Source organism: Astatotilapia calliptera, chromosome 7 (assembly GCF_900246225.1).
Source record: "Astatotilapia calliptera chromosome 7, fAstCal1.2, whole genome shotgun sequence".
NCBI classification, from domain to species: Eukaryota; Metazoa; Chordata; class Actinopteri; order Cichliformes; family Cichlidae; genus Astatotilapia; species Astatotilapia calliptera.
Genome location: NC_039308.1, coordinates 27,893,347 through 27,915,733, shown reverse-complemented (window position 1 = coordinate 27,915,733; position 22,387 = coordinate 27,893,347). Strand labels below are relative to the sequence as shown.

At 42.7% G+C, this 22,387-nt stretch overlaps 2 protein-coding genes across 2 annotated transcripts; one reads left to right on the top strand and one right to left on the bottom strand.

The window, feature by feature from the left end:
* Positions 1 to 208: 208 nt before the first annotated feature.
* On the bottom strand, positions 209 to 15,469 carry snx30 (sorting nexin family member 30). The gene is made up of 9 exons (XM_026174194.1): positions 15,030 to 15,469; positions 11,498 to 11,713; positions 9,780 to 9,890; positions 9,505 to 9,663; positions 8,940 to 9,129; positions 7,421 to 7,620; positions 5,517 to 5,606; positions 5,020 to 5,172; positions 209 to 3,945 (listed from the first exon to the last, which is right to left on the bottom strand). The coding sequence occupies exons 1-9, from the start codon at positions 15,162 to 15,164 to the stop codon at positions 3,868 to 3,870; spliced, it is 1,332 nt and encodes a 443-aa protein (XP_026029979.1). The 5' UTR covers positions 15,165 to 15,469; the 3' UTR covers positions 209 to 3,867.
* Positions 15,470 to 16,040: 571 nt separating this feature from the next.
* Positions 16,041 to 22,354, top strand: LOC113025932 (SOSS complex subunit C). The gene is made up of 4 exons (XM_026174193.1): positions 16,041 to 16,379; positions 19,925 to 20,021; positions 21,022 to 21,109; positions 21,875 to 22,354. The coding sequence occupies exons 1-4, from the start codon at positions 16,355 to 16,357 to the stop codon at positions 21,971 to 21,973; spliced, it is 309 nt and encodes a 102-aa protein (XP_026029978.1). The 5' UTR covers positions 16,041 to 16,354; the 3' UTR covers positions 21,974 to 22,354.
* Positions 22,355 to 22,387: the final 33 nt, after the last annotated feature.

Genomic DNA, 22,387 nt, shown 5'->3' with positions numbered 1-22,387 from the left:
GACAGCATTGTCAGAAGGAAAGTTGATAAAATAAATTACAAATTTTGTATTGTTCGATACATATGCGTACCGAACCGAAAGCACTGTATCGAACGGTTCAATATCGATACGAATATCGTTGCACCATAAATAAATACACACACACACACACACACACACACACACACACACACACACACACACACAAAGTTACAGAAGCAGAAAAATATCAAATGCATTCATTCTTTTTATTATTGGTCCAATATATCAGAAAAACCCCAATTTGTGTTAAAGATAAATTGCATCAAAAACAACATCAATGTACAAGCTTATTTATAATTACAACAAAATTGTTATTAACATCCAAATGTACAATAAGGGCTCTGAACGTAAACAGCACACAATGAGGAGGAACAGAGGTTTTAAAAAAAAAAACAAAACCATAACAGACAAAAAAGTGATCTGAGGTTTAGACTGACTTGGTCGCTTTTATTAATCATGTGCTGAAAATCAGATCTTATCTTCATGTGCGAATCCACGCTGCCGGGACGATGAGAGGAAGAGTGAGGCATTGGGGGTGGAGGATGTTTGGCCTGGAAATATTTGAATGAAAACTCTCCCCTCCAACAGGCTCATAACAGACGTCCCTGTTTGAAGGATTTAACCTGAATCAGCTTCATATACAGCATTTTTTGAATGTGTCTCAACTGACTTTAGACCAGTTTGTTTTCAATTTTTCAGCAAATTAAATTAGAAAGAAAAACAATTTTTTTCCCCAGCAGAAGTTTCTGCCAGGGCCTTGAGCTACATATTTAGTGCAAAACAATTCAGCAGGCACATGTAGTATAATAATAATAATAATAATAATAATGATAATAATAATAATACTAGGGCACTGGCTAATAGAGAACATTGATCACACTAAACAGAGCTATTGTTGGAGGTTTAATGTGCATCAAAAGTAAATCTGTTTTGGTTGTGGCAGGTTTACACTGTTCGTGCACATCTCTAATCCCTTTTAAATCTTTATGCACTCATATAAATCCCAAAGATGCCCTCCAGTTTCATAAATGTGTGTCTCACATGTCAATTACTTCATTTACACCAAAGCGATGCTCTACAGATGCACCAGTGCCTAATGATAAGAAATCAAGTAACAACAACAACTCACAATCCTCAGCAGATACCAATGTTATACCTTAAACAGAACAGGAAATGTGTTTTTCAAGCTTTATTATATTTATTTGTTTTAGTTTTTTTTGTAATATTTATGCTACATTTCATCCAGTTACTTCTCAAACTGCACTCAGGGTTCAGTGAGTTTTAGCTACAAGCAAACATTTAATGTTTTTAAACCGATCTGGGGTTTTCTTTAGTATAAACAGATGTATGATCCCTTTAATTGATAAAAGCTGGCACCTGATGTGTTTGTATGAGTACAATCAATGTGGGAGCAGCTACAAATACTGCTCAATAGCACTACTAGTGGACTACTACTAGAACTTTACAGTCAAACTCTAAGGTTTGAGCTATTCAAATGCAATGGAGTTATTATAGGACAACAGTATGGGCAAAAATGATCGTAGTAAATCTTTGGATTTTCCCTTTTAGCCCTGGTGCATCCATAGGCCGCTCCACTGCAGCTGCCTCCATCCATAAAGATACTTTTTATTCACATTGTTGACTTCTACTAGTTACAGAGTAGCTGCTTCACTCTTTTAAAGCTTAAGGGTAAAATGTGAAAGGCAAAAGTAGATAAGGACAATAAAAAAAGAGAGAGAACAAAATAAACCCAGTTCACTGGCAGCTGCAGACGCCTCGTCAGGATGCTGCAGCGCTTGCATTTGGTTGCATGGAGGCGCAGGCTCAGTAATGTGACGGCTACTTTACTTGATTGTAACAAAATCTGAAAGCAGCTCTAGTCTGGAAATCCTGTCAGTGAAGGAGAAACTCTTAACCAACAGGAGGACAAAACGTGGTGACTGTGGAAATGTCACATGACTGAGTCTGCCTGGGCGTCATTGGTCAGGTTTTAGCTACTTTCAGAGTAAAAGGAAAGCAGAATAAGCTTTCCTGTGTTGGCAGTAAATCAGAAAGTTTTAAATATTATGATTGCAGTGAGGGGATTTTTCCCATTCAGGAGTTGGAAAATAATAAAGGAGTGTGATGCAAAAAGTGTGCCTCACATACAGGGCTCCACCTCATTATCCCATGAGTCACAGCTGAGCAGATTGCTAACAGAGCTGCACCGCAGAGGGTTTCCATGCTGTTCAGTACCTCAGTCTCAGCCCGTTTGGTTAAAACAGGCAATTTAAGAATTTAAAGTAATGTGTTGCATCGCTCAGGGTGTCGTTTTTTGTTTGTTTGTTTTTTGCAATGTCTCACTCTTAACATGACACAGCAGGGATTTTTCCACTAGCCCCAGAGGTTTTAGTTCCTCTGTAAGCCAGCAGCATGAACACACTGACACCTTATATTCAGGATTCATGGCTTTCTTAGGGATGGTTATGCATGCTTCAGTGCAGGGTTTTATCACTTAGGCAAGGAAATAATAATAAGTTAATTTAAAAAAAAAAAAATCCAATGGTAAAACATTTACGTCTTCTTACCACTGGAGCCTTTACCTTATTATTATGAACCAAATGCACCGTTAACGTCACCAACTGAGGTAAGTCTTTGCTTAAAGAAGAAGAGGAAGGGTATAAATGGGAATGGTGAGAGAAAGACGATATCAAGAGAAGCCAAAAGAGGTAGCTCACTTCTTCACTTCCCCCTCATTTCAAAAGCATGGGAGAAAACTATTAACAGCTTGGCCACAAGGTGGAGCCGCTGTTCTCTTAAAAACTCCACCTTCCACAAAGTGACCTCTCAGACAAACCTCAGCGTTCAGCTCAGACGCCCATAGAAGCTTGTTGCCATCACTTAAAAAAACAAACAAACAAAAAAAAAATAAAACTTTTTGCTACCTGTAACTTAAAAATCTGAGTTATAATCTCAAAATTTCAAGTTATTTTCTCATAAGTTTGAGTTAGTGAGACCAGAGATTATAGCCCAAAATGGTGATTTATAAATGGCAAGACCTTGTTTTCTTCTGTAGGCACCTTCATCGTCATCGCTGAACACTGTTTATCTCCATTTATCTGTGAGGGTTTGTAGCAAAAAACAAAAACAAAAACCAAGACATACTAAAGTGTCCCTTAGGGAAAACACGCAGAGGTCCCACTTGAACATTTTTCACATACCACCTGATTTTTGTGGGTTATTTTTAATAACAGGTGCAGGAACGACAGGGGTGAAGTTTGTGACCTTTGGTAAAAGTATAGAGTAAAAAACAACAAAAAACAACAGGTGTGGTGCTTTGAGTACAAGAGAGTAAATTCCTGTTCATTCACTGTCGTATTTCCCAGAGGCTTTTACAACCTGGCAGGACAAAGAAAAAAAACAAAAAACATCTTGAGGATGTTTTGAACACATCTGAAACAAACCTAAGATACTTCATAGACCCACACAGCAGCAACACCTTCATGAACAGTTTTCTCAGTATGAAAATGGGAGAGCGTTGAGTAAGAGACTGCGGTTAAATAAATACAAAGCAGCGTTGGCAACCGACTGTTAACTCGAAATATAAAGTAGAAAAAGTCAAAAAAGAAACAAAAACTATACATAGTAGGTTTCTCCTCTTTTCCTAGCTGTCCTCGAATGCACCGTATGTTTCCTCCTTAGCGGACCAAAATCTTAGAGGGAGACGACTCCCCTCATACAATCATCTCACAGGAGAACAGGGGCCCCGAGTCCAGCAGGTAAACCTGCTGCCCTGTTGGTCTTTTTCCGTGGCATGAACGAGAGAGTGTGTGTGGAGAGACGGAGAGAAAGAGATAGAGAGATGTTTCAGTTCGTCTCACTCGTTTTGTCTTCAGTCTGTTTGTCCTGGAGGAGAGTTATGAGCGACTCCCACGCTGCCTGGCACTGCGCAGGGCGGAGAAGGACGAAGAGTCGGCCGACGTGGGGAAAGAATGAGGTAAAAGGGAAAGATTGGAATTATTTAGGTGAGTTCTGAGGCTGCTCTGAAAGATTTATGTTTGTAAAAGTCATGTTTTCACAGTGAGAGCTCAGAAATCTGTACAGTGATTCCACACATCTGCCACAGAGGCTGCTGAGGATCTACCAGATAATAAAAAAAAGTCAGATGGCTCTAGCACTCACACATGAGTACAAAACAGTCTCTACGGGCTAATGAGCGAATGCGCTTGAACAGTTTCAGAGAAATTTCAGGGAGGATAAGGCTAACAAACTAAATACTGTTTGTTATTTTTATGCATTGAAAAATAAACATACACAAGATCATGAGATCATGAGAAGAACAAATAAACAACCTTTGTAATTAAAGCACATGAAAGAAACAAGATGAGAATTTGTAGTCCGTCTTCTTGAGATCATTATATTGTTAGCAAGTCTTTCACACCTTTCCTAGGCCTCATGACATCCTACAGTTGTAGTCAAGAAAACGGGACAGGAGGTAATTATGTGGACTGACTGCACGCCTGCTCATCCTAAGCATGTGCGTTTTCCACGTAGAGAAAACCAAAAACAAGGTGAGAGTTGTGCGTAATCAGTGCAACGACGGCGACCAACAGTTAAAGTTCATTTATAGTAATACTGAGTTGTGCTCGCATCATTAAATAATATTTCTCTAGTCTACATAAACTTTTTTTTAAACTCAAATAATAAGAAACTGAAAAAATGAACCTGTTTTTTATATCTTAAATTAAGTGCAGACTCTGTACGCATGAATAGATGGGATCACTTTGGAGAGAGGTTAGCGTTTGTCTTCTTGTCATCTGTTGACCCTCCCCCCCCCCCCCCGACGGCTGCACATCATTTAGCGTCTCCCTAACTGCTCCACTGTTTTCAGTCTTTATACCACTATAAAACTGGAAACACTGGTATCAGTGGGAGTGTCTCCGGTGACCTTTAAGAACAGCTCGTGTGCTGCCTGAGGCTAAAAGCTGGAGTGTTTTTACAGAAATTACACAGGCGTACCTTTTCATAATGGGTGACGTTTTTGTCGGCCATGCCGGTGAGAAGCTGCTTGAAGTCTTGTCTCTTGTTGCTCTGCCAGCGCTCCCAGTCTGCCTTCAGGTCAGCGTTGAAACACTCCATTTTGTCCTGGCATTTCTCTACCTCCGCTGGTATCTGGTATAACACAAACAACATCAGCTACAGGAGCCATAGGGGACATAATACAGGACTAATTTACAGGACAAGAATCACAAACAACATCGCCGCTCGAGCGGTGCAGAAGCGTTGGTGAGGATGGGGTGTGTATTAAATCCTGTGATGTTTGTATGGGCAAAAGATAAAAATGAACGACTTTATTTAACATCCGACAAATCTAACCTGGTCACCTGAAGAATGATCTCTTAACTTGTAATTTATTAAGTTTTCAATTCTAAGAATGCCAGTGAAAAGTAAAGACGCTCCCAGAAGTGACAAATGCAGAAACGGCAGATTCAGATGAAAGGAAGGGGAAGGCTCACGGGCGTTCTGTCCTCTTGTTTGCGCAATACGGCTGCTTCTAGACGGCCTTCGTACTCCGCTTGGCTCTGGTCTCGCTTCCTTAAAACATTCTGTAAACAGACAGAGAAGGTCATACGTTTTATTTTGCACCCTTAATGTGACACTGTCCGAAGTATTTTATAAGAAAGACAACATGTGCAAACTGTTAAACTGAGACAGAGATGCTGAATCAGGAGCTTGGCGAGGACAGGACATGACACATGCAGAATCTCACACCATACTTCCTCTATTCAGGTTCAAAGGTGATGAAAGCAGTCGCTGCTCGACTGTGTGCAGGCAGAAGGACTCGCACTTTATGCTGTTCTGGGTAAATTTCTGCCCCCGCGTATCTTCCTTATGTTCTCCGCTATAAATAAATGAAACTAATCCACGGTTAAACATTACACATTTTTAAGCTTGTGCCTGTGAACCGAGCAGAACTGCCGTTTCCACTCTTTTCCATCCAAAACCTATAAATGTGTTTACAGTGGAAAACTTCAGTAGAACTTTCCTCTGCTAATTTTAGCTCAGCAAACCAGACATCTTTTTTTCTTTTTAGTTTGGAAAGAAACAGGCAAAAATATTTTAATTTCACATAAGTTTGCTTCTTTTTGTCACTAGGTTTGAGACAATGACACGGTTTTTGTAGTTTTGCCTCTCTCTGCCTGCACAGTCGAGATGTGGTTGAAGTGCAGATGTTCTGCTTTAATTCTGGTTTAACAAAATAACTGTTGAGGAATATTGCTATGTTTATACACAGACCCCACATCTCCACAGGCTCAAAACTAACTGGACAAGCTAACATCATTTTATGAGGATTGTCATGAAACCCTTTTGCAGTCAATGACCACCCAAAGTGTAGAACCTATGGACATCACAAAAAGCTGTGTTTCCCTTCCAGGCCTTTATTTTATCCTTCAGTGGGTTTTTTGCTTTCAGTAACTGAAAAGCACGCTCTGGAGTGACATCAGGTTGACTTTTAAAAACATTCCCTTTCTTTGCCTTGAGAAACCCCCTGGTTGTTTTGCTTTGCGTCATTATCCATTTGTACTGTTAAACACTGTCTGATCAGTTCTGCCCCATTTTGCTGAGTGTACGGCCCTGTATGACTCCCAATTCACCCTGCTCGTCTATCAGCAGCATCAATACACATTAGTGCCCTGGTTTCACAGGCAGCCATAACAGATGATGTTGTATGCTCCAGGTCAGGAGCTGTTTTTGTTTCACTTCCCATCATCCCATCATTCTGGTAAACGGTTCATCTATGCAAAGAAGTTTTTTGGCCAATACTAATCTGGTCCTCGTGCTCCAGAGTGTAACCAGTGGTTTGCGTCTTGTTGTAAACCCTCTTTATTTACACTCATGAAGGCATCTCTTGATTTTAGACCTTGACAATGATGTACGCACCATCTCAAGAGTGTTCTTGGCTTAGTTAGATGTTGTGAAGGGAGGTTTTCTTGGCCATGGAAATAATTCTGTCATCATCGACTTCAGTTGTTTTCTGTGCTCTTTCGGGTCTTTTGGTTTTGATGAGCTTGCCAGGGCTTTCATTCTTTTCAAGCAAGTTAAGCAACTCTCTCGCTTTGTCTTTTCAGCCTAACAATCGCTTTTTTCACTTGCATATCTCTTTGGACTTCATGTTGATCTTTTATCTGTCATGAAATAACAAGAGAACAGGCCTCATCTGGCCATGAATGTTATCATCAGCCAATTAATTACTATGAGTTAGTATAAAATGTCCAAAAAATTCTAAACAGTTAACGCTAAATTTTTGTTTAACCTACACCCGGGGACTAATTAGCAGAAATTAGAACACTTTATTTTGTTCCCTTTTCTTGACACATCAAGCAGACGTTACACGTTTTTAGTGCCACCAACTCCCTACCTTCATTGATTCGATGTAGAGAATGTATTCTCTGAGCACGGGTAGAAAGTCCTGGCCCATGTTCTCGCTCATGTCCTCCAGCGCGCCGCAGCACGTCGTCACACAGCCAGCCACGCCCTCCAGAGGGCGCTGCAGCTCCTCCTCTGACCCCGCCCAACTGGCATAGACTGTACCATACTCGCGTAGCTCAGTTAGATACTCTAGTCGAGAGATGGGGTGAAAGAGTTGGTTAGGTCAGATCTGACTTCTTAAAGTCAGAGTTACTGCAGAGTACTAGTGCTGGGAAATAAATCACAGCAAAGCCACAAGCATAGTTTTTTTTTTTTACACTATTGTTTTTAACTTATTTTCTGTACAGCACTTTGGTCTTGTGCTGGGTATTTTAAAGTGCTTTATAAAAAAAATTGGATTGGATTACACTCCATCACCTCACAGGTCTTTATTATTTACAGTCATCAGTTTCCATCTTATCTCCTCTAACAAGGCCGCCGCGGACAGCCACTGGTCTACAACTTGAACAGATGGTGCCGAGCAGCACTTCACGTGGCTGGTGGCAGTTATTTACACAGTCACTTTTCATGCATGAGTTAGGCCTGCAGTTATCAACCACAAGGCCCAAAGGTCTGTGGATTCCTCTTCAAACAAACACACTCCACAGTCAATACTGCATATCAACTCATCCTAAAACTCATTGCTTGTGTCCCCGGTACAGACTGGACGATCGCACATGAAATTCAAACGCCGATGCTACAAAATGCTACCAGCAAAATGGCCAAGAAACGTAATATAAAGAGCAAGCTCCAATGCACTATATGCACTCGTTGCTTGCTGGTGCCTAAAATACACATTTGGAAGAAGTAGCCTCGATGAAGTTCATCTGTAACCACAAGCACAGTGGTAAACATACAAATAGCTCCTCTATAGTCACTGAGGCTACGCTGCAAAGAGCACAGCACCATATGAATTTGGCTGCTTCCTGCGTGTGCCTAAAATACACGAATGGGGTAAGCAACTCTAGAGAATTTAACTCTTTATCCAGCCATAGTGCTTTATACATCTAAGGGTCAGCATGGAGTTTAATATATTTGGTAAAATAAAAACATCCTATACAAACGAAAGCTTCTCTTCTGGTTTTTAGCTTCTTCTTTTTTTTTTTATGATTCAGCATAATTATTTCTCCTTTTGTGGGTTTAATTTAGAATGGAAAAAAATAGATAAACAGTTCACCATATGTAACAGCAAAGGTGTCTGGGACTTTTGATGATGATACGAGCCTCCTACGCCTCCTACATGAGGTATTTCAGGCATGTCCAGCTAAGAGAAGACCACTGGCCAGCCAGGACACTCTGAATAGGTTATGTCTCCCTGGCTAGCCTACAAACACCTCAGATTCTCTCCAGAAAAGCTGGGCAGGTGACTGATGAAAGGCATGTAAGGGCATCTGTGCTCAGACTTCTCTGGAAAATAGATGAAGGAGGAAGAATTATCATGCTTAAATAATATTTCCTCGGCCCCTTACCTGATTGCTCTTTGAGGATCCTCTGAGCGATCCGGTCGATGGTTCCCAGTTTCTGGTTAAAGGTGTCCAGGTACTCTCCCATGGCGCAGAACTCAGGAGGTCGCACTCGCAGCTTGTAGCCTCCAGCCACGTTCTTCACAGACTCACCCACTTTGGATAGCAGGGCCAGACCCTGACGTTTGTTGAGGTCCTGCGAGCAACAGCATGATCTTGATATAAATAGGCAGCCACATAAGTTTCAAAAGGTTAGACAGTAAAGAAAATATGATGGTAATCGTGTCTCCTCTCCTCTTCTCAGTGGAGATCGAGTATTGGTGGCGATTAAGACCATTTGAAGGTCTTTCGTCTTAAAGAGAGCAACAAAAACTTTGCTTAAAGACATTTTAAGCAAGGAAATAAGAGGTCTAAATTTTGTGGTTTTATATTTTTCTGAAAGCTTACAGCTGAGGTTGAGCCTTTTGAATTTTCATTTATCACGCAACAGCACTCATGATTTTCCTTTCTTTTTGACCTATATTCATATATTAGTGGATCTGCTTTTCTTCATGGGAGACCCCCATCTCACCTTGGCAGAAAGGAAAGCATTTAGATGAGGGTTGAAGGAGAGGACGGGGTGGTCTGCAACTCGTTTCAGGAACTTGTCCAGGGCCTTCATCCTCGTCTCCACAAACTCCTCGGAAAAACGATCGACCACGCCCTTCATCACAAACTTCTCTGGTAACGGCTGGAGATGGGAGGACGACGGCAGAGCGGGGACAAGACCGGAGTGCAAAAGAGAGCGTGAGAGGTTTCTAATTGGCAAGTGGCACAGCTGGTTGCAACAAAGCTCGTGTAACCTACTGGGATGAGGTGGGTCGGCTGGCTGTCCTCCAGCTTGGTCCTCAGCCAGTCAAAGTCCTGATAGCGCCGCCGAACAGAGTAGTCCGGCAGGTCAAACTCTATCCGTGTTGTCTGAGGAAGAACACACACAAACATTTCTAAATGAAATTCTTCATATAAAAAAAAGGAAGAAAGAGCTAGAAAAATCCAGCATGTGACAAGGTGGTAAAGTCAAACAGGTCCATGAACGCAGCCTTTTGTGGCCGAGTAAACTTTACACCGTTTGTGAGTTATTTTGTAACAGTTTAAGTTAATTTAGAAAGAAAGAAATGGGAAAATCATTTAGTATTCACACTAGGCAGTGCATGTGTACACACACAAAAATGCACTTCCTGTCTCTCTGAACATCAAGGGTCAAAGGTTGCTTGGACATGTCTCCCCACTGAATCGGTTTATGTCATTAAGCGCTGAAGAAAAAAAAAAACAAAAAACAAAAAACAGAGGATCCACCCGCTAAACACAAGTTACAGAATCTCCCTTGCGGAATATCATTTTCCAGGAAAGGTTCATGTATCTGAAACGACCCGTTTTATCAGGACACAAGCAAATTCAGGTCTAACCGGTTCATTCCATCTCAAATAAATTATTTAAACATTTTCTGCACAACCACCTCTGATTTACTTGAAACCTTTATGGTTTTAAAATGTGGACATACATACATTGTGAAATTTTAGCCTCATATATCAAATATTTTTCTAGATTTTTACTTTCGGGCTTACCCTCCTTCTCGCGAAACCCGCAAAATAAATTGCACCAGGCAATCTGTCACATAATTGTCCCTTTGTTTCACTGTGGGTTCAGAATTTGGTGTCCATGCCTTTCTAACAATGGACAATGCAATAACAACAGCTTTACAAACAAAAAACTCATATACACATAAAAGTGTAGATTTAACAGATTTAACACATGATTTCTGCTCCAGCATCCATTTCTCTCTTTGTCTGGAGGTGGCAACATTCTCTTGCCTGCTGCTGCTCCTGTGACAAAAGCTGGCAACTATAACTAATGTACATTTCTACATCACAGTATTTTTGAGATAAAACATCAGTGTGTCTGTGGCTTTAAACTGGAGGTTAACAACAGCAATCTCTTAAAACATCTCTTAAAACAGCAGAAATTAAGAGATGTGAAAACTGAATTTAGAAAAAAAAAAAAGGGGGCTCAGTGATTAAACAGACAAAATACACCCACTGCAATATATAAGAGTCTATGAGCTGTCACCATGTAACCTTTCACAGCTTCATCAAGAAAAGCCTGATTCCTATCTACACATCTTAAGTTGTTAAAGTGCTCTGTGGACAAAGCCCATACAAATGTGTCAAGTATATTTTCCTCTGTTTACATCCTTGTTAGGTAGCTTCCCTACCTGTGCTGCTGCACTGCTACACAGTCATAAAAACAATGCACTGCAAGTCAAAAACACCACAGAGTATCTTTAACTTACACCTTCCTCACTGGTATGTTTTTCTAATTAAATATTCATTTTAACACTACAGCACAGCATTTTTCAGAACCTCCAGCAGCTGCATTAAAGCTCTGCGCCATCATTAAATGCAGGTCGAAGAAAAAAGGAAAAAAAAATAAAAGAAAACACTAAATAAAAGTTTAATTAAGCAATTATTTTCTATAAAATAAAACAGAGTTTGTTCACATTATCATGACACCAGCCTGTAGCAGACCTTGGTGGAGACTCTGTAAGTGATGTAGGTCTCCATGGTGGAGACGTGTTTCTTTGGGTCGTCGACAGTGACGAAAAGGTCGTGGGTTTCTGTGTCGGCGTAGGGGTCCCTGCCATCTGAGTCCAAGTCGTCGTCCAGCTGCAGCCTGTTGAACAGCACGGACGCAGAAGCCGGACTCGGCGTCTCAACCGGCGTCCCGTTGGTCAGCCCCACTTCCTGCATGTGAACAGATAACCACAACATCATGACACCAAAATACAGATGCTGCACTCTGCAAACAAAGAGTAAAACACAGATCCCGATGCTGCCACTGCAGTTTTTTTTCCCTCTCTGTCAATGGCGCTCTTGTTAGGCCCGTGCAAACATCCTACATCTCCTACACTGTCCTAACTGAATGATGGATAATGGGAGGGAAACAAACAGCTCTGGCATGAAATACTGAGAATTTTTTTTTATCTTATCTTCCAAGTAAATATATAAAAGTCACTGCTTTCCAAGGGCCTTACTTAAGAAATAATAGTTTAGAAGACTAACTAAGAGGTGCTGCTAACAGTAGAGGTGCAGTCTCAGGAGTGCACTGGGCCAATATCCCGCAATGTATGTTGGGAGAAAATTGATCATGAATTATTAAAGCTGTACTGGCATGGAATTGAAGTTGAGAAGATTTTAATGCTGTTCTATTATCTTTTTGTTGAGCACTTTTGGATGCATATTGCAGGAAAACGCATGTATTCTTTTATTTTTATTTATTAGTCCTTTATTTATCCAGGTAAAAAAAATCTCATTTCCAAGAGAGACCTGGCATCATGGCAACAAAAGTCAAAATACATGTACCACATAAGTATATAACACTTAAAACAAATACAATATCCCATACAAACATGTGAAAAATATACAATAACAGACCAAATTAAGAGCGACATTAAAAACAATCACATTGAGTAAAAGAGTTATTCTCTCGTTCCTTTAAGATGGACTTAAACTCCCCCAAGATAACCAATTCTGATACTTTCAGTTCCTTCTCCAGATTCAGATCCAGGAAGCAGGGGCAGCGTATCTAAAAGCCTTTTCCCCCAATTCTGTTCTGATTCTTGTCTAGAAACATGTAAATAAGGGGTGAAAATATCAGTGGTGCAACCAAAAACTGCACAAAGGATCATTTTTGTTAGCAGGAAACAACATAACACAAACAGTTTTATTATGGACCGCTGGAATGAGGACTTGTAATGTAACATTTGATTTTCTGTGAACTTTCTGGTGACAAATCTCAGCGGCTGTCAGAGTCTTCTATGGCATCACATGAGAAAAGGAACTACTTTCGTTGTGTGAGAGGCTCATGTTCAAGCACAATTACCTTTTCTTTAAAAAGAAAAAGAAAAAAAGAAAAAGAGGGTCTGTGGATAAATTTCTACTTCAATCGCTGTCAAAAGAAGTGCTTTCCCTCAGTTTGTCCACACAGTTTCTTCACACTGCTTTCACTCATTGCTGTGCACACAGGAAACACACACACGGGCGCTGATGCTGTAAATTCTCTCTTTTTTTTTTTAAACACTTTGGTGCTAACCTGCTTTGGTAATCACAGTTGAGATAATTGCATTGGGCTGATGTTAATAAGCAACAGGAGAGTCCAGTACGCACTGACAGTGAGGAGGAAAATAAGAAAACTGTATGTGTCTAACAGACACGGCAGAGCTGACAGATGTTTGTGACAACCAGTCCCGGCATTGTGGCCAATCAGCAGATATTTAGAGCACAGGTGTTACTAAATACATCAAGTGCCACGACAGCATGTCAGTGAGTCACCAAGCACCGAATGGAATTTAACCCTCACCATCATCAATGTAATATTTCCACCTGAGCTTTTTTTTGTTATGGACATGTTTGCATATTTTAAACACTTATGGTCACGCCTAAAATATGAACTTGCCAACTTAAAAAAATTATACATGTTTATGTTAACACAAACTACCTGTGCCTGTTTTTGCAGGTTAAAGCTGCAGCAAGTAGGACCTATGCTGCTGTGATCAGTTGTTTTGCTGTCCCAATGCCTGCAATTGTGCCACTTGTGAACTTGCTAAATTTGCTCATGCAACCACTTTCATACTCTCTCTCAGACCTCAAAGTGACACAATGTAAATCCTTGCTTTGTCCTATCAACAGCCCAGACCTCAAAATAATCAAATGAACATCAAAATCAGTAATAAAGAAAATGTGCACTTCAATTTTTATGTGACTGATCCAATCTAGCACCACTTTCATACCCCTCCCTACAGACCAACATGGGCACACGCCTATTAGATAAATCTGTTGCATCGGTACACACACCGACAGATGCAATTGGGATTTTTAATCATAAAAGAAAGCCTCCATCTGTCATTATCTTTTTATACATATGATGTGTTATTGCTCACCTGCCCACCCTCAAATTTTTTTGCCGTGGATGTTTGTGTACTTTTCAAGATTGGGCATCCATCTCCCCCACAGACTTTGGGATCGAACCTTTGACTCATCACATTTGCGTTTGTCCACTCTACCTGAGTGAATTCTACTTCCTTTGCACTTTTTTGCTCTTTGTACTGTTCACCTGATCTGGTCTGAAACAGCCTGTGATTGTCCAAAGTCTTCCATCATTGACCAGAGTTTATGAAGCCTGAAAACAGACAGCAAGGAAGGTGCAGGAGTCCAGTTCCCTTTTGATTAGTTCCCACTCAGACCACTTGAGCTGCAGTATGCTTAATGGGTTATTGTGGTGTTTGTTTCCTACAGCTTCTTTAAGGAACTAAAAGCACTCTTAGGCATGCAATTTCGGTGTTTAACATTATACACCAGATCCTAAGAAAAATAAGATCTCTTATCTAAATAGAATGATATTAGACCTGCTCTGGAGCCTGTGGCATTTCCATTTTGTTAAAATGACTGGACAAATGGTTTGACAGGAGCCAGACCCATTTGGCCTGGGTAATCATGTACAAGGAAAAGCCACAACCATAATGATGCCAAGAAGCTTCATACTGGCAGTATTACAGCATCTCCTGTAGGCAATAATTAACCTCAGTACCAAAGTGGTTGCTACAGTTGTTACTACAGTAAACACAGCAGCAGCAGAAGCAGGGAGAATAAAAGCCATGTGATATGCTTGGATGGCCCAACTTTGTTTACTCAGCTCACCGGGGTTGAGATGGATGCCATGCCCACGTACACACATAATCCATCTTAAATACGGTTTTACTTGCGAGTTTGTGTCGATTAATTTGGGCAAGATATCCAAACTAGGTGAATTTGCTGTTTCAGCACTGATTTAGTGGCAGACTCAGAGGGTTCAGCCATGTGCTCTAAAACCTCAAATGCAAACAGAAATGAGTGTTTTCCACAGTTTCCTCTTTAAACTTGCATCGGTTTTCTCCTACTTATTAACAGGGGGAATGATAAACACTGGCGTCAGCCGTAAAACACTTTAATCAAAGAGGGGTTTTGTTTGGGTAAGCGTCCTCTTTCCATCCCCCACCGTCGGTGAAGCCCCATCAGATCCTACCTTATCCCTTCCACCGCTGACGGTGACATCTGGCCCGGGGGAGAGCGGCTCCTCGGCGGCGGACAGCGGGTGGAGAATCTCCGTGATGGGCTTTTGCCCCGAGCTGGCCAGGCCTCTCGGAGCGCTGATACTCATTGCGTGGAAGGCGGGAAGACGTGGCCGGGTATCTAAGGAGGTAACGGCTGTCCGTTTCTCCGCGGCCGTTACGGTTCTGGAGACAAAAAAGAGGCTTTCCCCCCCTCCTCCGTTCAGGGTCTCTTCAGCTGAGATGTTTCACTGGTTGCTTGACCACAACTGTCAGCTGACTCCTACTGCGCAGTTCCGGAAGTTAAACGAGAAGAACCTGGATGTAAACATGTCAGTCACGTGACAAATGACGAGGGAATCGCTGAAGATCGTCTACTAAGAAGATGTACGAACAGATTTGCAAGCAGATTTATATTTTACAGAAATACATGAAGAAACAAATGGCCCAGGAAAAAAAACACAAGAAGCTAAGTCAAAATTTTAAATTATTACTATATCAAAATTGCAGGTTATTGTCCTCAGATTTCAGGTTATCTCAAATTTTTAAGTTATATGCCTCAGAGTTTTGAGTTATTATGTCAGAATTCCCACTATGTCTGAAAATTTCAAGTAATGTATCTCAAAATGTCTTGTTACTATCCCAAATTCTTATTTAAATATAAAGAAATCAATTAGTTGATTATATATATATATATATATATATATATATATATATATATATATATATATATATATATATATATATATATATATATATATATATATATATATATATATATACATATGGATGGATGACATCAAGCTGTATGCCAAGAGTGAACGAGACATCGATTCACTGATCCACACTACCAGGCTATACAGCAATGACATTGGAATGTCGTTCGGACTGGAGAAGTGTAGTAAATTTAAAAAAGTATGTATATATATATATATATATATACTTTTTTAAATTTCCTGAATAAAGGCAGAGTGGGTCCTCTTTCCTTTGCAGTCTTTTGTAATTGTGAAACCGGTACACGCGTTTAAGAAACAAAAATGCGGTGATGCACAGATACACAGTCGAGTGTTTTATCGTCTGTTACGAAGACACTTGCTGAGGTGTCCATCACCAAGTCCTCCTGTATGGTCTATTCTCTCTAACTAACTTACATTAATCACCGTTGAGGACTTTTACCGATGAGCAGTTTCCAGTAGCGTCGAAACAATCGCAGCGGGAAGGAAACACCAAGCATTTGACCGTTAATATAACCTGTTTGGGGTTTTTTGGTGTCCGCTGTTGACCTCTCCGACTCTCTGAGATGACTACTAATCCTCCAGGACAAGGTAATTCATTTGTTTTGGGTCATTTAAGTTCTTGAGAATCGGCTGCTGAATACAGGGGCGTAACTACCAGCTCTGGATACCCTGAAACAGCCCCCTCCATGAGGGAGGAATAGGGCAAGAACCTCAAAGAATGGGAAGCGGATTTATCAGTTAACTTAGACCAAAACTTCTGGTCTCAGATATGCTTAAAAACCTTTCATCTAATTAGAAATCCCAGTCTTCAATTAATTCAATACAAAATATTACATAGAGTGCACTATACAGGTCATCGGATGTTCAAGATGGGCTTTACGTCTACCAACAACTGCTCACACTGTCAAACCAATACACCGGACAATTATATCCACGCTCTTTGGTTCTGTCCACCAGTTCAGAAGTTTTGGCGCGAGATATGTGAAGACTTATCAAAGTGTCTGAAATGTAACATTCCAATTTCCCCTTTAGTGTGTTTGTTGGGCAGCTTAGATTATGTCACTACAGAAAAGAATATCGCCCATATGGTTTTCACTGCCCTATGCATAGCCAAGAAAACAGTCCTCATGAACTGGAAAAATAAAAATAATCTTAATTCTAACCAATATAGAAATTATCTAATAGGTTACATTAGTCTTGATACAGCCTCTGCCACCACATCAGATCAATTGCTCTGGGCTCCTTTGATCAGCTCCATCACCTAGTGGGGGTGGGGGGGTCATAGTTTGGTCCTACCTTCGCCGTTGTGATTGGTGTGGGGGTAGGGACAGGCTTGGGGCGTCGGGGGGTTCCCCAGAAGCGTCTTCCTTGGAGGGCCCAACCCGGGGTTGCGGTCATGGCCTGTTAAGGGCTCTGTTGGCTCTTAGGTGACTGTTTCCTCGTGGCTGCGTGCAGCGGGGCTAGGGGAGGGTCTGTGCTGACGGACGTGGGTTACTGACCTGGGAGCCTGGCTGTCCCTGGTTGTGTCCAGGGCAGGCGGGGTTCTGGGGGTGCTCGTCTCTGGGCTGGGGCCATGGCTGGGCCTTGGGGGCTTGGGTCCTGGTTGGTGTGTCGCCAGGGTTGTGGGTGTGTGGGTGCATGGGGGCCCAGCCCTGGAACAGGGTGCCGCCGGTGCATCAAGCCACCTGGGGGGCTCTTCAACTGGTGGGGGAGGCTTTTACATCTTACAGGATGTCTCCTCTCTCCAGGAAGTGACTCTGCAGGTGGGGAGAGATATAGGAGAGGTGGAGGAAGATCTCAGCCTGGGTGTCTATTGTCTTGTGTAGTCTGGAAGATAAGTGGAAGACGGGGTGGGTGCAGTTTTCTCTGCGGTGGGGTCAGGTGGGCTGCCCCAGGCTCTGTGGGGCCGGGCGGCACTGCTGAACTGGGCCCCCAGTCCGGATGGGCCTGGGCCCCCTTTCCCTGGTGGGTTGTAGAGTGTGGGGGTGCCTACTGGGGTCAGCGGGGGAGCTGGCCCCAGGGAGGGGCCACTCGCCCCTCCCTTCCTTCCCTCCCCATCTCCAGCTGCCTCCCTCTTCCCGCGCCACCACAATCACCCCCACGTGCAGGGCCTTGGGGTAAAGATGTGTCACCAAGGTGCAGGGGAGGCATCCCCCCCCCCCCCCCCCCCCCCCCCCGTCCCCTTCTGGCTGCCTCTGCCTCAATTTTATCCCACAACTTAGACATTCACATTACTCACACTCTCATAACACATACATATAGGACCTTGGTGCTGGGCACGCTACACGGAATCCAAAAGACCATCAGGGTGTACACCTCACCCCTGGCGTCGTTGCCCACCTCTCAATTTTAAATACACGTAGACATTGAGGGCTATCAGGAGGGGCTATGCGCTTACCTGCTGCTCTCTGGCAGGTAGCTCCAAGCCCTCCTGGGTTTTAAAGGCACCTTAGAACACACATGCATCAACACTACATAAGAGCGGGTGGAGGGAGGTTTGGAGTCTTCTCTCACCCCCGTTCTCTGCAGCCTGTTGGAGCGGGGGGGCTAGGAGGAGTTGGCCGTCCGACTGGGGTCTGGAATGTGGGGCCTCCCTGCTGCTGCTGAGTCGGGGCGGTCTGCCTCTCCCCACCCCAGGGAAAAGGGTAACACCACCTGGGTCTGGGTGCAGTTTCCCCCTCCAGGGGCAGGGGGACCTAGACCCGGGGCTTAGAGTACGCTTGGGGAGTGTGATTGTGTGTACAGTGTCTCTTTATGTCTGTCTCCACGTTGGGTGAGTGCTGAGTAATTGCATATGAGAGCATGAGGGTGGGAATGGATGTTTGTATCTGTGTGTGCCTGTTTGTCTGTGTCCATATGTCAGGTTGGGTATCAGACGCCACCTCTCTGGGGACATCTCAGGCCCTCCAAGGTTTGGAGGCCTATCTCCCCCCACCACTCCCCCTGCCAGTGGCAGACGCCCTCAGACATCGGTGCGTTGGTGGTTCTTTGTGTTCGGGGATGGGCGTCCAGGTACACACCGGCTCACTTCTGGTGGGTGCTTGTCGGAGCCTGGGGCTCGCTCGGGCTCCTTCGGGGGTGGGGTGCCCTCGGCCTGGGGCTCGGTCACTCTGGCACAGCTGGCTGCGGCGGAGCTTACAGGCACGTCACTGCAACCCCCCCCCCCCCCCCCCTGGCTTCTGCTCCGCGGCTGCTGAGTGAGCCCTCATCTGGGGCTCTCCTCAGCTCTTTCTGGGACAGTGGCGCGGCTGCCCCTCTGTTGGTTTTCCTTGGTCTCTTGTGTTCTGGGGGCCTCTGGATGTCTGGAGCCTTGATCTCCTCCATACCTGCTTCATGCCCTGGAGGACGGGGCTGTGGCTCCCCACACTCCCTAGCAGATCATTACATGAAGGAACCTGTTAAATACAAGCGCACCCGCTCACAGGTGCTACACACGGTGCCTCACACACCACAAACTACACTCTTTTTGGCTGCTACCTCAAAGCACACTGTGCAGCTGCGATCTTACGTGCTGCACAATAATATTTAATATTTAGTATTTACTGTTATCTTCACATAGATCATCGCGATGATGTTGTTTATTATATTGCTCTCTTTTTCTTTGCTTGTTATCTCTTTTTTTCTTTCTCAACAGGTGATCCAGGTGACTGATATGTGTATTTTTTGTCTGTTTGTTTTGTTGGTTTTTGCCCTTTATCACCGCCTCTTCCCCGCTTCTGTTTCTTCCCTCTTTCTTCTCCCTTTTCTTTTCTCCAGTCAAGTCTGTCCCGTGTTCAGCAAATGAAAACAAAATAAACAATAAAAGCAAAGGTGAATCAAATAGACCAATACGGCAAGGCTGGGATGGTCCATTTGGTAAAGTAAATCCATTGGGTGTCTTTCTTTGCCTTTAGACAACAATTCTGATGGCAAAAAAACCAAACGGGACAGTCAAAAAAAAAAAAGAACCTCCACGATCACAAGAATCATTTTTATTGTGTTTTCTAGTAAATCTTGCTATAAATAAGATCTTAAATAATCTTAAACACTGTTTAGCTTAATCTTTTTGGATGTTTATTCAACATTCAATTGTAATTACCCAAAAACGTGGCCATTATTAGCTGTCCCTTACTCTCTTTTTTTTTGTAATACAGCCTTCCCAAACAAGACCCGGGTGGCTATATTGGCAGAGCTGGAAAAGGAAAGGAGGCGACTGATGCAGAGTCAGTCCATGAATACTCCTGGAGCCAGGTAGGTGTAGTATAGCATAATCCAAGTAACAGAAGGGGGGGGGGGGGGTATTAAGTCTGTGTGTAAAGCTTACCTGGGACATTAGTATGTGTCATGATTTGATGTCCTCGTGTTGGCATTGGTCCTACAACATCATAATTACTGTTGCATATGGACCATCAACTACAACGGTGATGCAAAAACATGAAAGAGGTCATCCAAGGACAGGACACACGCAAGTTATGAAGGTAACTTTGGTTCTGTGAATTCCCAGACATCAAGTTGGATATGTCTCCTTGCACTGCATGCAGGTTGAGATACCATGTTATAGCCTACATCCAGTCTCTAGGAAGCTTCTTGAGCCGAGATGTTCCGAGTGACCAGCATGACTGGCAGTTTCCCGGGAATTCACAGAACCATATTTACCTCTTTCAGTTTAACTCCCACCTCCCTGCCAGTAGCATTAAACAAGATGGCTGGCTTGTATCGGCAGTGCAATAAGGAACAACAGCTGGACACTGTTGTACAGATTTCCCCTTGTGAAACACGTTTCATTGCCATCCGAGATGTGGAGAGACTCCTGACAAATGTGGCAAATAACATCTGAGGGAACAGGTGTGCTCACCACTCCATATGCTTATTTTATTGTAAACAGTCCAGTGGGAAAGTCGATTTTTTTTTGGGACACAGCTTTTCCCCTGTTGTTTCAGTTATAACATATTAAGAGATGCTCCGAGTGTGTAAAGCTCTGTGCTGCTTCAAATCCTGAAGCCTGAACTTTAATGCCCTCATTATTATGACAAGGCGCCAGTTGCCTTTTTCTTCTCTAATGTTATGACTTCACAACAATGTGACTGGACATTTGCAGCGATGGTCCTGGAACAATAATTATGATGATGTTAGAACACCAACATATAACCTGTCATTAGTCAGGCTTAAAGAGCCGAGTTCAGGCAGAACAAAAAAGACTTTGGTAATTTTCACATGCTTCCATGCCATCTTTTCCCCTTCAACACTGTAGCATCTCGCTGGCCCGGCCCAGTGTTAAGGACTTCAGGGACAACGCAGAACAGCAGCACATCGCTGCGCAGCAGAAAGCAGCCTTGCAGGTAAGACACCAGAAACGCTACTAGAAGTGCAACCACATTACCCCTCCTCATTATGAATCTTACAGTGATTACAAGCAATCCTACACAGCATACATTAGAAGAGCCTTCTGATAGGAGCCCAACTAATACTGGATTTATTTTTTATTTTTTTAGGTGTAGGTGTGTGTGGGGGGGGGGGGGACAGTGAGGTCATTGATCCTTAATGTTCCAGTCATTTATTTTACAAGTTTACTGCTTGACTCCACATCACTGTGTCCTCAGCTGTGATTACAGTTACAGTGATTACAGCTGGTGCTGAGCGTGTAAGAGCTAATCTGCTGGATAAACAAATGCCAGATCCCACATCTGTGATCTGAAATCCCAAATATTTTTACTAAGTGCTGGTGAATTAATCATTGGTTCAGGCATGCTGTCTCAAAGCTGCCTGATAGATCTGAGGGCAGCATTTCTTGTAAATTACAGTTACAAGAAAATACCAGTAAATACCAGCTGGGTATCACTTAGCAGTGCGTATGTGCTAATGTAGATTAGAGGTTAGATTTAAAAATGAGCTGCATTTAATCCTCCTTCTATATCATTAACAGTGGGAAATAACTATGATTTGTTATCAGGCTGGCAATATAAATTCAACCTCAACAAGTTAACTGATAAAACAGAATAAATGAAAACACAGATTCTTCATGTCATGCTGGTGGTGTGATTGCGTGTTTGGGTGGCCCTCTGCTGTCAAGCCTGTAGTTAACACCTTTATTTCTTTTCTTGCAGCATGCACATGCACATTCTTCAGGCTTCTTCATCACTCAGGACTCCTCATTTGGAAACCTCATCCTCCCAGTTCTTCCACGCCTGGAGCCCGAGTCTTGACGTTTTACATCCGATCTACCTTCTGGTGTGAGAGGCGCAGCTTTGGAACAAGCTGGGCGCACACCACGTCTCTCATCTTGGACAGCTGTTTGTGATGTCGTAAATGATCTCAGGGGAGTGTTAAATGACCTCTCTTATATTTTCATGACTAGGAAAGCTGGTTGCTGATTTTAGAAAACCTGCACAAGGGATCAGAAGACTGTTCTACATGGCCGTGAAACATTGCAGTAAAGGTTATATTTCGACTGTTTTCGTTCTGCTGTGGATAATAAAAATGTTGCATACATTAAAGATGATAACAGGAGTGCTTCTGGACTCTAACACACCCACTGATGTTCTTTGAGGGTGAAAGATATCAATTTAATAAATGGAGGAAAAAACCTTTTTTTGTGGTTTATTGGAAAACAGCCATAA

Bases quoted from the DNA above. Each gene is read 5' to 3' on its own strand.
- snx30 (XM_026174194.1), bottom strand. From the start codon at position 15,164: ATGAGTATCAGCGCTCCGAGAGGCCTGGCCAGCTCGGGGCAAAAGCCC. The intron at 9,891-11,497 runs GTCTGCTACAGG...GTTCTTCCTCAG, and splicing joins CTTACAGAGTCTCCACCAAG to ACAACACGGATAGAGTTTGA. The intron at 3,946-5,019 runs GTACGCCTGTGT...CGCCCTGCGCAG, and splicing joins ACGTCACCCATTATGAAAAG to TGCCAGGCAGCGTGGGAGTC.
- LOC113025932 (XM_026174193.1), top strand. From the start codon at position 16,355: ATGACTACTAATCCTCCAGGACAAG. The intron at 16,380-19,924 runs GTAATTCATTTG...TTTGTAATACAG, and splicing joins TACTAATCCTCCAGGACAAG to CCTTCCCAAACAAGACCCGG. The intron at 20,022-21,021 runs GTAGGTGTAGTA...TCAACACTGTAG, and splicing joins ATGAATACTCCTGGAGCCAG to CATCTCGCTGGCCCGGCCCA.